The sequence below is a fragment of the Ailuropoda melanoleuca genome, chromosome 6 (assembly GCF_002007445.2).
Source record: "Ailuropoda melanoleuca isolate Jingjing chromosome 6, ASM200744v2, whole genome shotgun sequence".
NCBI lineage: Eukaryota > Metazoa > Chordata > Mammalia > Carnivora > Ursidae > Ailuropoda > Ailuropoda melanoleuca.
In genome coordinates this window covers 56205339-56218888 of record NC_048223.1, presented here as the reverse complement: position 1 = coordinate 56218888, position 13550 = coordinate 56205339, and the positions used below count along the sequence as shown (strand labels likewise).

Here is a 13550-nt window from a genome sequence, read left to right as displayed (position 1 = left end):
CATAAGCTGGACGTGCTTCACCCGCTGTAAGAGCCCTCAGCTCACAACCACAGAGGGCGTCCTTTATTTGGTAGTGGAAGCAATGACATTCAGGACCGGACAAGTTAATATGATTTAAGAGGAAAAGAAAAGCACATGGTGAACAACCGTTGCCTTAATTTAAAGTCGAAAGAAGAAAAAAATAAGCTTAAGCCTCAGGGAAATGGATTTGGTAGGATGGGTAGGGGGCAGTTTCCTTAAAGTTTGCTCTGTCTCGGACTGTGTGCGAAGAAGTCTCTCCCAAAGGTGTCTTTAAACCTCTGCGAGTCTCGTTTGCATCTTAACTTTTTATCCCCGGAGAAAGGAGGTGAACCTTCTAGTTGGGAGTTTGTGTGAATGCTGAGTTCACCTCACAAAGACCCCACTGGGATGCAGACACGGGGCTGCTGGGGAAGAAGGGGAGTCCTGTGGTCAGAAATCATGTTGTTCTGGCTGCCACACCAGTGGCACTAGAGAAGTCACAGGTTCCCTCTAGAAGAGGGAGGGCTCTGGTCTGCTAGTTTTCCAAAGTCCCTACGGTGCCGGATGAAGCCAAGGCGCCCCCTCTGGACGTGGTTCTCCAGCCCAGCCCGGAAGCCCAGTGCCCTTTGAGGGGAGCCAAGGACACAATGGGGTGCAAGCTGATATGTCCCTCCCCCTTGATTCACTCTGCTGTTCCAGTTGCTGTGGCTTCGGGCGCCCACAGGACTGCCCTCCAGGTCAGATGGTTGGCTTTGCTTATAGGTTCACTGCCGCTTAAAAATAATACTCTGGGGCCTGGCCAGAGTGAAGTTAGCTTGGGGCACCAAGGACACAGCATTTCTGTCTGTGTAGAAAATGGTTACACCAGCAAGTGTTTTACTCATTCTTCCTGGAATCTGTCAAAGACTAATGACCATGTTTGCAGTGGTGACAAATAACAAAACCCTGTAATACTCTGCCATTTTTCTGTCAGATCTTTTTTTTTTTTTAATCTGTTTATTTTGAGCCTGTGTCCGTTTTCCTCTTAACATCAGGGAAAGCTCATCCTTATTTTCGCTTCCCCCAGTGAGCTGGACTATCACGACGCCGTGAATGTCAACGATCGGTGTCAGAAGATCTGTGACCAGTGGGACAGACTGGGGACGCTTACTCAGAAGAGGAGGGAGGCCCTGGAGGTGAAGCTGCCTGCTGACATGAGATCTTTTCACACAGGCTCTTGAATCAAGTGTCTGTTACTAATTTTCTGTTTTTCTGTGGCATGCTGTGTCTAAAACAAAACAGGTTGTCTCGTGAAAGGACTGCCACAGAGAATATGAAAAATAGGAGAAAGAAGGAAATGCAAATTTGGTAGCTTTGTCCCATAATTTATCTGTAGAGCGGGGAAGCATACTTTTTTTTCAGTGAAGCATGCTTTTGAATTAAAAAAAAAAAATCCAGAACTAATAAGATTATGTTATAAACCCATTTTGTATCAGGTAGTGATTACAGTGAATTTCCAAAGGGCCTTCTACAAAGAGTAAACTGACTTACTCCGGGACTCAGAAAGAATTTACGTGTGGCGGGCAAAGGCAAAGTGGCAGCAAACGTTGAAAGAAAAGGGATACGAAACAGATCCAGGATGAACTTGGCCTTAGTCAAGTATAAGACTTGGGTGAACAGCAGAAAGTGGCTGGTGTTTAGCTGTGCCCGGTTGTGTCTTACTGTGGAAGACTCATATAAGACGAAGGAAGGAGGCAATGGCCAGTGTTCTGAGTCTTTTCACTTTTAAAATACATGATATCAAGCTTCCTAGATGCCAAATTGGCTGTTACATATCCACCTAAAGAAAGGAAGGTTGTGGGCGCCTGGGTGGCTCAGTTGTTACGCATCTGCCTTCGGCTCAGGTCATGATCCCAGGGTCCTGGGATCGAGCCCCATATCGGGCTCCCTGCTCAGTGGGAGCCTGTGTCTGCCTCTCCCACTTGCCCTGCTTGTGTTCCCTCTCTCACTGTGTCTCTCTCTCTGTCAAATAAATAAATAAAATCTTAAAAAAAAAAAAAAGAGGGAAAGAAAGGAAGGTTGAGAGAAGGACCAGGCATGAAAGAGAAACACGCCTCCACGCCACAAATATTTTAGAACAGGAGAAACAATGAATAAGGATGGAAGACTTATAGATAGGAGGTGCTTTCCCTGTCTGCCCCCAGCATCTCTGCCCTGTGAAACGAGTGCAGTGTTTGTGGCTGGAAAGCCCAGAAAGGCCGAGAGGATCTCTGTGTTAGATCCTGATGAGGATTGGAGAACATTAAACTGTAGTTCCTGTGTCTTCACTTAGGTAGGTGACTTCTGGGGAAGGCGAGCATCTTCCCTGCACACTGTTGTCTATAAAACGAGGAAGGTGTGTTGAGTGTTGTTACCTAGCGTGTTAGGGAATCAGAGCTGACCTTAAAGGTACTATGTTACCCGAAAGCAAGTTACTATATCCCCCCACGGAGTCTCAGTTTTCAGAAAAGTGGCATGGAGCAGAGTACTCTCCTTTGAAAACAAAGCTACTCTGGGTGGTATTAAATCCTTTATTGATTCAGAAGCCACTTGAGAGACCTGTAGGGCTCAGTCTGATCATGGAACGCTGGCTAATCTTCTGTGAACACGTGCTAGTGATGAGCGCATGGCGATTAACATGTCAGGTCATAGTTCATTGTTTGGGATGCAGGTGGACGTCTTCGGAGAGAATTTTCTTACTCATCTATGTTAATGCTTCTATTTAACTTACCTCCAGAGAACTGAGAAATTGCTGGAAACCATCGATCAGCTGCACTTGGAGTTTGCCAAGAGAGCAGCTCCTTTCAACAATTGGATGGAAGGCGCCATGGAAGACCTCCAAGACATGTTCATCGTCCACAGCATTGAGGAGATCCAGGTAACCGAACCCCCAGCACCATACTGCTCTAGAGACGAATCGTAGCTTCAAAAACTTAGAATTCTTTTGTTTCCTTTTTTTCCCTAAGAAAAATGTACCTAGGAAGCCCAAATTACGCTTTGACCCTTAGCTTAAAAATGTGTGTACTGCTCTTTGCTGCAATTGAAAAATTAACGTGCATCAGAAATGGTGAAGGGCCTGTTGTTTAAAAAATACTGTGGAATCACTGAGCAACATAGACATCTATGCTCTTGGGAGATATTCGTGGAAAGGTATTAATTTATTGGCTGCTGAGTTAAGTACTTTGCAAATACATGCATATTACTGTTAAAATCTGTGTAGTTTTGCTGGGTCCTAAAGCATAGGAAACCACAAAGCAGCACCTCCTGTCTCTCACAAACCAAAATGTTCTGCTTCTGATTTCTTCTGGAACTTCAAAATTGTGAGTAAGACTTCTAAGTAGTCACGTTAGGGAAGAGAGTTACTCTCAAAGAGCCAGGACCCAGTCTATTGAGACACCAGTGTACCGTGAATTTGAGGTACAATGGAATATTAAGGGAAAACTCTTAAATTCTTCTTTCTGGAAAATAGATAAGTCATCAGAAAGAATCCAAATATAAAGGAATGCTGAAGATTGGAGTTTGAACCCAACCCTCCCTGCCAAGGAATATTCTAGAAAGGTTTGCACCTGGGTGTAGGGGGAAGGAAATTATTTTGTTGAACATTGCATTTTTTTTGCATGCATTCTTAAGCAGAGATTAGCAACCTAAAATCATTTATTTTTTGAACAAGTGAGACTTCTAAGTTTGCCATGGAAGCCATACCTGATGCATGATGTGGTTTCTTTGTTTGGTGAACAGTCGATCTCTCTATTGCAGCCAATCTCTTGTAGTGTCTAAAGTGACTGTTGACTTGGCACTGGAAGGTGGTTCCCATGGCACCTACATACAGCAGAACTAAGGGGCTGCTGTCTTAGACATTAGGGCCAAAGGGTAGGTTTGATAAATGGAGGTTTTTAAAGCCTTAGGGGGAAAGAGTTGCTTTTTGTGGCCTTTTCTTTCTGAGAACTAGGGGTGTATTTCCTGGTGGTCTGTTAAGTAAAGGCAGCAAATGTTATGTTCTTTTGTTGGACTACAAAGGTAAGATGGGCAGCTAAGTTCTGTTTGTCAGTGGAGAAGTAAGACCAAAACAATAGCTGGGGATCAAAAATTATGAAAGCAAAGAGTTTTTTTAAAAAAGAAAACAGTTATTTTTTTTTGAAGACTTTGGGTTCAGAGCCATCAATTAGTCATCATGGTATCTTTTTTTCCATTTTCAAGGAACCTGACTTTTGTGCACAAAATAGCCTTACAAAAACATCCAGAATTTGTTTTCCCTGCAGAGATTCCTGCAATTATAAAAGGCATTCACATGTGTGCAGAAGGGAACATCGAAGCCTGTAAAAGTCACACTACAGTTAAGTTCTCCCCACTTCTGTCTCCGGGTTAGAGTCTGATCACTGCTCACGAGCAGTTCAAAGCGACGTTGCCTGAGGCGGATGGCGAGCGGCAGTCCATCATGGCCATCCAGAACGAGGTGGAGAAGGTCATTCAGAGTTACAACATCAGGATCAGCTCCAGCAATCCCTACAGCACTGTCACCATGGATGAGCTCCGGGCCAAGTGGGACAAGGTGGGTGACTGAGGCCGAGGTCAGTACTTGGGGAACTGGAGTGACTGATTTCACGATGATTGGAGTTTTTGCTCACCCCAGATTTCACAGTGTTTGAATCATGCAGATGTCCTGTCTAGCACATAGGAAAGCGCTCTGAGGCACTGTACAAAAATGAAAGACTTTTATGGGCAGAGGGGAGGGGAACAAGAAGTTCTACCGGGCAAAAACAAGCCGTTTGGTTATTGTGAGGCTGCTTTCCTTCAGGGGACAGCAGGGGTTGTTGGGCAGATGACCTAACTAATGCTGGCCAGGTGACTGTTTAAGATTCCATTCGCGGGCAAACTGGAACTGTAACTGAATCTTGGGTTGGTGACGTGGGGCTTAGCCTAAGCAACTCCATTTTGGGCCTGTTGTCTTGTTTTTAACAGATGAAATATGGTAGACTCTTAAATGCCATTGGGCAGCCTCTGATTTGTAAGGAGGGAAAGTAGAAATGTTTTTCCTTAAGAAGATCTTATAAAATGTTGGCAAAATCAGTATAGGTTATGAGACTAATACCATAAGGGAAACTATTTTTAAAACCCCCACTGAAAATTTGGTGCACTCAAGCCTACCTATAGTACGTATTTCATTAAAGAATTTTTAGAATATGGGATAGACACTTGCCAAATGTGTGTGAATTTTAAATTCAGAAAAATCGCCTAAAAAACTGAGGAACTCAAGTACTCCTGCTGACTTGCTGCCTTTTAGATTTTGGGAAACTGTCCACATATTTAATTATAGTCCACATGGGATCATTTGAGCCTTTTTGTCTCGTTCTTAAGAAAAATCATTTTCACGGTGTCAATTATAGCACATTCACCTCCATATGCTGCTGCAGAGGCCCTCGGGAGTAAGTCCGCCAGGTGGGTTTGAGGTGGCTTGTCATAAGAACAGCCCTGCAACAGTTGTTCAGTTATCAGCAGTGCAAAAGAGGGGACGACCAGGTATGGGGACGAGAGAGGGTGCCTGAGACACGGGCCAGACTGCCTTCATTTGAGCTTCAGAGTGCTCAGGCCTTCTGACAGCCGTCGTGGAAAGGGAACCAGGTTGAGCTAAGTCGTCCTCCTGAAGGAGAGACAAATATGTCCTTTCTTAAAGTGGGACAAACATTTCTCCCAGCACGAAGTTAAAGAGCGAAGTGGGCACGTGGATTTTTGTGAAAGGGACATTATGAACAGTGACGTTTGTAGGAGCAGTTCTGCAGAAAACGCCAAAAAGACTTTTGAAATAGTTCCTTTGTCTGTGGATTCCAAGAGAACTCAGGCAGGGCATGAGAATGTAAATCCCAGGGTACAAATGGAACGAGAAAGACGTAGGCTGGTACAACACTTTCCTGCGATCCCGTGTTAGATAGGAGTTAAACTTGGGAACCTAGCAGGGTCCTTACCTGTTTTGTGATTGGATCCCTCCGGCAGTCTGGGGCAGCCTGTGGATCCCTTCAGATCATTGTATTTGTAAATTCATAAAAACATTTAAGGTGGCAACAGAAACAAATGATGTTAAAACAATTTTTAATGTTTTTTTTTAAAGCTGCTGTATGATAATAGATGTGCTTCTGCACAGACACATTTAAAACTGGGGTCTAACAGCAGATCTGATCATTTTGAAGCAGGGATGACTGTGCATGCTATTTTGAGAGGCAGGCAATCACTAACCTTATATGAGACTGTGATTTCTACCATGCTCCAGTCACAGCACAGCTAAACATGACTGTGGATTTGCTGCCCACATTCGTAATCAAAGAAAGCGCTAACTTTCAATCAGAGATCATGAAAATAAAGATGTCAGCTTTCCCTCATTCAAGTTCACAAATCCTTTGTGCTGTGGACTGGGCCCCTGAAACACCTCCCCATTCCCCCAACTCCACCCCACCCCTGCCCTCTCCCCCATGTTCCCCTCCTCGCCCTTCCTCCCCACCCTCCCTCTGTTCCCACCCCTACACTTTGGACTACTGGCACCTATCTTGGTCACTCCTCTTGGATGCAAGCTGGTCTCTAATCCCTGTTGCCCTTGGTCCCTGACAGGTGAAGCAGCTCGTGCCCATCCGGGATCAGTCCCTGCAGGAGGAGCTGGCCCGCCAGCACGCCAATGAGCGTCTGCGACGCCAGTTTGCTGCTCAGGCCAATGCCATTGGGCCATGGATCCAGAACAAGATGGAGGTAGGGCGGTGCCCTTCCAAAGAGCTTCTTGCAACCCTCGAAATTACTCCCTTTGTTGAGCTCGTGTAGCCTTGGGCATCAGTGCAGTACGTGGGGGCCCAGTAAAAAGGGGCACGAGGCTGTTCTTGATGCCATCCATTCATTTTGTTATTTAAAAGGATGTTGGCACTGTTTCTTGGTGTTTAGCCTCTGTAGGCCCTATATTTTAAACGCTCCGTCCCTAAGGAGGACATGTGAAGAGTCACAAATGCTTTGCATTTTCAGAACATGTAAGGAAAAGTGCTCTTGGGATGACACTGATTTCTGGGTTCATTTTATCACTGAGAACAGCCAAGAGACATATATTGCCTTCTTGTGCTTCTTCCAACCTCCCTTTCGGTGATAAAATGTTACCTTTTTTCTTAAAAGGAGAACCTGTAAAAATATAAGAAACTCTTGTGACCCACCCTCCAGGGGTCTTCAGTCTGTCGGGCAGCTTCTTTCCCGCAGACCCTCCCCCAGCCTCCCCCAGAACAGGGCAGCTCTGACCCAGGGAAGCTTCCCTCTTCATCCAAAGAAGAAATAACTCTTCTCTTGCCCCTCTTCTTGCTTTGCTGGTTTGGATCTCGGTTGATTTCCCCCAGCCTCTAGATGAACTAGAAGTAGGGGTGCTGTCCTGCTGTGGGACTGCCGTTTCCCAGCTCTCCTGAGAAGATCAGGGGACCGCGGCCACACCGAGCACCAGTGCAGCGTCTGAGCAGAACTGGGACTCGGGACGCGCACACGGTGGCCCTGGAGGCCGACCTGCCTGTTGACCCCCCTCTTGTTGCTTCCGTCAGGAGATTGCGCGGAGCTCCATCCAGATCACGGGTGCCCTGGAAGACCAGATGAACCAGCTGAAGCAGTACGAGCACAACATTATCAACTACAAGAACAACATCGACAAGCTGGAGGGAGACCATCAGCTCATCCAGGAGGCCCTGGTCTTTGACAACAAGCACACCAATTACACCATGGAGGTACGGGGCCAGGCAGGCTGGGTGTGGCTCCCGGTTGTGACCCTTTCACCTCCTCTCGGGGTGTCTCTGTTCCTGGGAGGCTCTACACCGTGCAAGTGAGGGATCTTCACGCCTTCCCTATCCCTGTCCGTGAACAAGCTCTGTGAACTCTATCGGAGCCACCGAAGTGTTAGTTTTCTCCATCATCATCCTCATCATCAGCACAGTGAATTCCCCGTGCTGCTCGGAGAGTAACGAACGGTTCACATTTCTACCAGTTTGGCCCCGTTTGCTCCCCCTGGGAGCCGGCAGGTGTAACCCAGGGCCCATCCTGCTACTTGGTAAATGGAAAGATGTGTTGAGCGACAAGCAGACTCTCCATTGACCATTTTATTTACAAAGGGTCGGTTGCCACTGTTAGAACCCCACTCTGTCACTTCTGAGCACTTCCCACCACAGAATCTTAGGAAGAGTAAAAAATTAGAATGAAAGAAATATAAATAATAAAAGAGTCAGGTGAGCCCTACTTCCGTCCCTCTGGCTCAGCCCCCCGGGTTAGGAAAACGAGGAGGGCAAGGTTGATGGGCTGGGAGGACCCGGAGCTGACCACTTCCTTTCTCCTGTGGTAGCACATCCGTGTCGGGTGGGAGGTGCTGCTGACGACCATCGCCAGAACCATCAACGAGGTGGAGACCCAGATCCTGACGAGAGACGCGAAGGGCATCACCCAGGAGCAGATGAATGAGTTCCGGGCCTCCTTCAACCACTTCGACAGGGTACGTCTCCCTCGCCTTGCTCGAAAGGCAGCACGGGGGATGTGAAGTAACATTCGTGCTCTTAGTTAGTCTTAACGCCCTGTGAACACTACAGGGAAGCAGGATGATTAAGGCTGAAGGAAAACAGCCACCAGAAAGGCAGTGCTAGGCTCTGACGTTGCGCACGGGGACGCCACGTGGCGGTTCGTGGGCAGCTTTCTGCAGGTGGCCCGATGGATGCCTTTGCAGTCGATGGCAAAGTGAGATTTGTCGAAGGAAAAGTGTGTCCCTGCTGTGGTGTGGCTGTTGGACTTAGATCTTTTCTAAAGACTTAACTACGAAGGCACTTTGAGGTACTTTTCCCAAGTAACTACGTGGGTGAAGCATCTAATGAAAACGTAACCTACCGTCTTGACGTTCAAAAGTTATTTTTTTAATTAATAAAAATTAGGAAAATGTACCAACAGAATGATGACCGTTTTCATGATAAAGGCATATAAAAAGTTACGTGCTGCTTTTAAAATATCACCTGGGATTTTGATTTGAATCATATTAAGTAAAACCAATTCTTTGTAAGAAAATTCCCAGTTTGCTTATTGTATGGCTAAAAGTGACTTGTAAGGCCACATACCGTGTGCTAAAGGTCCCTAAAAGAGGATATCCCATTACTCTGTATAGGACGCTGTGTTCGGTGTACACTTATCAGTAAACGGTTCTCAGAATGCCTCTGGGCAGGGGCGCCTGGGAGGCTCCATCGGCTGAGCGGCTGACTCTTGATTTCAGCTCAGGTCACGACCTCGGGTGGTGAGATCGAGCCCGTGTCAGGCTTGCGGTGGACCTGAAGCCTGCTTGAGATTCTCTCTCTCCCCCTGCCCCTCCTCACCCCCGCCCCCAAAATGTCTCTGGGCTACACAGCCAGCTTCACACGTGTTAGAGAGTTCAGACTGTAGACCTCTGAGGGGGGCCTGAGACGTAATAAAGAATGGGCACATCTATTCGAATCCAAGATAATGAGATTGTCTTCTGCAGCTCAAGCCCAAAGGAGGACAATGCAGAACCTGCCAAGTTAAAAACTGGGTTTAAATATAAGGAGTATAGGTTCTGGGGAAAGGATGTTTGCTTGAGGTCGTGGGGAGAGGTGTCGGGGACGCAGACCCACTCTGCTTCACGTTCTCATTAAACAGTGAGGGCAGGGGCGGCAGAGGGCGAGCAGACGTGCCCCGAGGGGCTCTGACTGCAGCTCTTAGAGCGAAGGCGTCCCACGCGCGTGGCTGTGCTTCAGGAAGTGTGCCCGGCCCTCGGCCAGCACAGACTGGGGGGTCGGAGGCAGGGAGAGAAAGCGAGCGGAGGGTCTCAGCACTGCGTGCACTTCATGTTACGTCTTGGGCGTTGTGTCACCCTCGTGGTGTCCAGAGAGTTGGGGTCGCCCTTCATCCTGACCTAGTCTTTTCTCAGCTGTGATAGCGGTGGTCCACGTGGGCCTCCCTGCTCACTGCTCTGTGCAGACCCCCGTGGGGAGGCTGGGTGATGCCTGGAGGGGCCACGCCATCCTGGCCCATGAGCCTGAGAGTGCTTGTGGGGTCCCTGGGCCTGAGTTCCAGGAGTGGTGTTGTTTTGGGGGAGCTCCACAAATGAGGACCGCCTGGGGCCTCGAGAGATGATAATTTCTCGGGACACTTGGGCTCTGTCAGCAGTAGGTGGCGGTAGTGAGATCCTGACGGGGTCATTCTCCTGGCTCTGGGTGGTTTTTTCCTGCTGCTTTCGTGAACCTGTAGTCTCTTGTCGTGTTTGCCTGGTGGTTATCCCCATTTCTTCCTTTTTCCTTTTCAAGAAACTATTTTGTAACATCCCTGTGTTGGCTCCATTCTCTTATAAGTCAAGGGTGACCCTTCCCGTCTCCTTGGCAGGGCTCCACGGGGCCCTTCTCTTACGGCATCTGTTCTGTTCGCTCGTTTGCCTTGTCCCCACTTCTCAGCGTCTCTGTTCTTTTTGTTTGTCGGCAGAGGAAGAACGGCCTGATGGATCACGAGGATTTCAGAGCCTGCTTGATTTCCATGGGCTATGATTTGGTAAGACAGAAGCTAAAATTTTACAAGGATTGGCTATTTTCTTGAGCTTGGACGTATGTTACTGGAAGTGAGCGGCTTACAGTATGACAGCACATTTGGGACTGGTTCCCTTTCATTGTATAGGACTATCTTTTTGAGGGTTTGCCTGCTGTTGTATAAAGATCGTTTCATAGAACCAGAACACATACTGTTACTCAGTAATTGCTCAGGTTTTCTTTTCCTAGTGAAGGAAGAAAACATGAACTTTTCAAAACAGCTTTCTTGCGATACAGTTCCCCCACATAAAGCCTATACGGTTCAGTGGCTTTTAGTAGCCTGGTGATTTTCAAAGTGCTTTTCCCTCTAATACTGATTTGTATTTTGAACATGAGCTTCTTTGATTCTTTTCAGACCCTTAAAAATCACGGGAGCCATGTTCTGAACTGCCTTCTACTCAGCAACGTTACTCTTGTTAGTCGTAGTCTGGGGAAAGGCCCATCTCCCTCGCTCTCTGCCAATGCCTCTTCCAGAAGCACGTTCAGGTCTGAAGGCTCCGTGGGTCAGAGCGAGGAAGGAATTGGGACATTCGGGAACTTCTAGCTTGATGTTACAGCAACTTGTGACATATTTGATGGCAATAAACTTAAGTCACCCTTCTGGGGAATGTGTTCCAAAGACTGAAGAAAATGCAGGGAAAACAGAAGTTTTCAGACCGTTAGGAATTTGCACGTCAGGCATGAAAGGAAGGGGAATGGCGCAGTTGAGGACTGTCCTGCTGAATTACGTGTGTCTTTGCAACCTTGCTTCAGGGCGAAGCTGAATTTGCCCGCATCATGACCCTGGTGGATCCCAACGGACAAGGCACCGTCACCTTCCAGTCCTTCATCGACTTCATGACGCGAGAGACGGCCGACACCGACACGGCGGAGCAGGTCATCGCCTCCTTCCGGATCCTGGCTTCTGATAAGGTCTGCACTGACAGACTTCCTTCTGCTTTTGTGGGAGCTCATGGCATTGTTCTAGGAAAGCAGGAAACAGTATTGCCAAGGAAAAACCATTTTGATGTTAGTGTATTTTGTACCACATCAGCACTGAATTCAGAAAGCCACAAGTAAACCTAACAGTGGCCCACACAGAACAGAGAAAATGCAGATACTCTGTTCCCGGCACTTATGTGTGGGCCTCCCAGGGAGTTGGACAGAAGGAACCCAGCACACATTTTGTAGAGTTTTTTGTGTGTGTTTCACTGGTTTAACTTCATTTTACATTCTGGGTTGGGAGATACGACTCAGGAAGAAGAAAGTGCACAATTCAGATACTGTGGAACCGGGAGCCTTTTTTTTTTTTTTTAAAGATTTTATTTATTTATCTGACAGAGAGACAGCCAGCGAGAGAGGGAACACAGCAGGGGGAGTGGGAGAGGAAGAAGCAGGCTCCCAGTAGAGGAGCCTGATGCGGGGCTCGATCCCAGAATGCCGGGATCACGCCCTGAGCCGAAGGCAGACGCTTAATGACTACGCTACCCAGGCGCCCCATGGGAACCTCTTCTTAAGGATCAGTGACCCTGACTTTGGGCCTGACCATGGAAGCAAAGTTAAATATAGAATTATCCTGCTTCCTGTTGGACATTTGACAGTTTAAAAAATACATACATTCCATTATTAAATGTCGATTTCATTTTGCTTTACAAAAGTGGTTTTCTCCAGTAGCAAAATTAGCTTTTTAATCCACTGAGTAGAAAATGACTCCATTTTCTAAAAACACATATCACATACGTTAAAAAAAGAAGACGTTGATCATGTTAACTGTCCCTATATTCTCATCAGCATCTGATAGAAACCAAGTATCCCTTTATCTTTCCGGTATGAGTCTTAGGTCATAGTATTTTTCGCTTGCATGATGGCTCAGTTTGAGAAATGCTGGTGATCGCCCTCCCTCTGCCCTTATGAAACATATTAAATGTCCTGTCGGCCCCGACAAATCACCTTGCAGCCTGGCCCCGACAAATCACCTTGCAGCCTGGCTCTCAGCAGTGAAATGGGCCTTGTTGGTCGTCTGCTGCCATGCCCCTTAGACCCCCTGCCTCTCATCCTTTATTAAACAAATGCAAGCCCTGTGTCAGGATGAAAACCATTCGCATGCCCGTGTGTCCTGCGATGGAGCTCACTACCCTCGTATGTGTTTTCTGCAGCCGTACATCCTGGCCGAGGAGCTGCGACGCGAGCTGCCCCCGGATCAGGCCCAGTACTGCATCAAGCGGATGCCCGCCTACTCAGGCCCGGGCAGCGTGCCCGGCGCCCTGGATTACACCGCATTCTCCTCCGCCCTGTACGGGGAGAGCGATCTGTGATGCTGGGGCTCTGTAATCACTGATCCCATCAGAACGCAATAAAAGCTGAAGTCACAGTTGGTTTCCTGGAACCTTTGACAAGCTTTATTAAGTTAAGAGAGAGAAAAAAGAGTGTGCAGCTCAGTAGTTGGCCAGCGGCGTGACACGGCTGAAATGAAGTCTCTGTGGTTAGCGAGGTAGCGTGTGTCATCAGTAGCTGTCTTTATTTCTGGATTTGTAGGTGAATGCGATGAGATGGTCAGGTTTTTGTTTGTTTCTTTGATAAAACGGCAGATGACTCAAGGAGTGTGAAATCAGAGGCTCTAGGGACGGGAGAAAAGTGAAAAATGGGAAATTGCAAAATACCCAAGATTTAAGATTAGGGGAAAAAAATTACAAATTAGGTAAACGTTTGATACTTTAAAAATATTCTTCATGTTTAATATGTTTATGTGATTATCCCTAGCGTAATATGTTTGGGATATTAGTGTTTTACTTTCTTGCTTATCCAAAGATTAGGTATGTTTGAATTTAATATTGTCCAGGAAATGAAAACCAACTACTGGAACGTTCTTTAGTCCCAAAAACTTTTTAAGTAGAGATCATAGCAACTCTTTATCATTTAGGATTGTGTAGTCAGTTAGTGGGTTTCAATGCCTTAGTCTTCCTCCAAAGTAGGGACCTCCTCGGG

General features: G+C 47.0%; 1 protein-coding gene across 1 annotated transcript in view; it reads left to right on the top strand.

The window, feature by feature from the left end:
* Positions 1–12951, top strand: part of ACTN2 (actinin alpha 2) — a 64033-nt gene extending 51082 nt beyond the window's left edge. Inside the window, exons 13-21 of the mRNA XM_002928596.4 lie at positions 1067–1175; positions 2756–2896; positions 4385–4567; positions 6616–6750; positions 7569–7748; positions 8357–8503; positions 10486–10551; positions 11340–11498; positions 12722–12951. Coding sequence (XP_002928642.1) covers positions 1067–1175; positions 2756–2896; positions 4385–4567; positions 6616–6750; positions 7569–7748; positions 8357–8503; positions 10486–10551; positions 11340–11498; positions 12722–12880 — 1279 coding nt within the window. The 3' untranslated portion in view covers positions 12881–12951. The remainder of the gene's footprint in view (positions 1–1066; positions 1176–2755; positions 2897–4384; positions 4568–6615; positions 6751–7568; positions 7749–8356; positions 8504–10485; positions 10552–11339; positions 11499–12721) is intronic.
* The last annotated feature ends 599 nt before the right edge of the window (positions 12952–13550 follow it).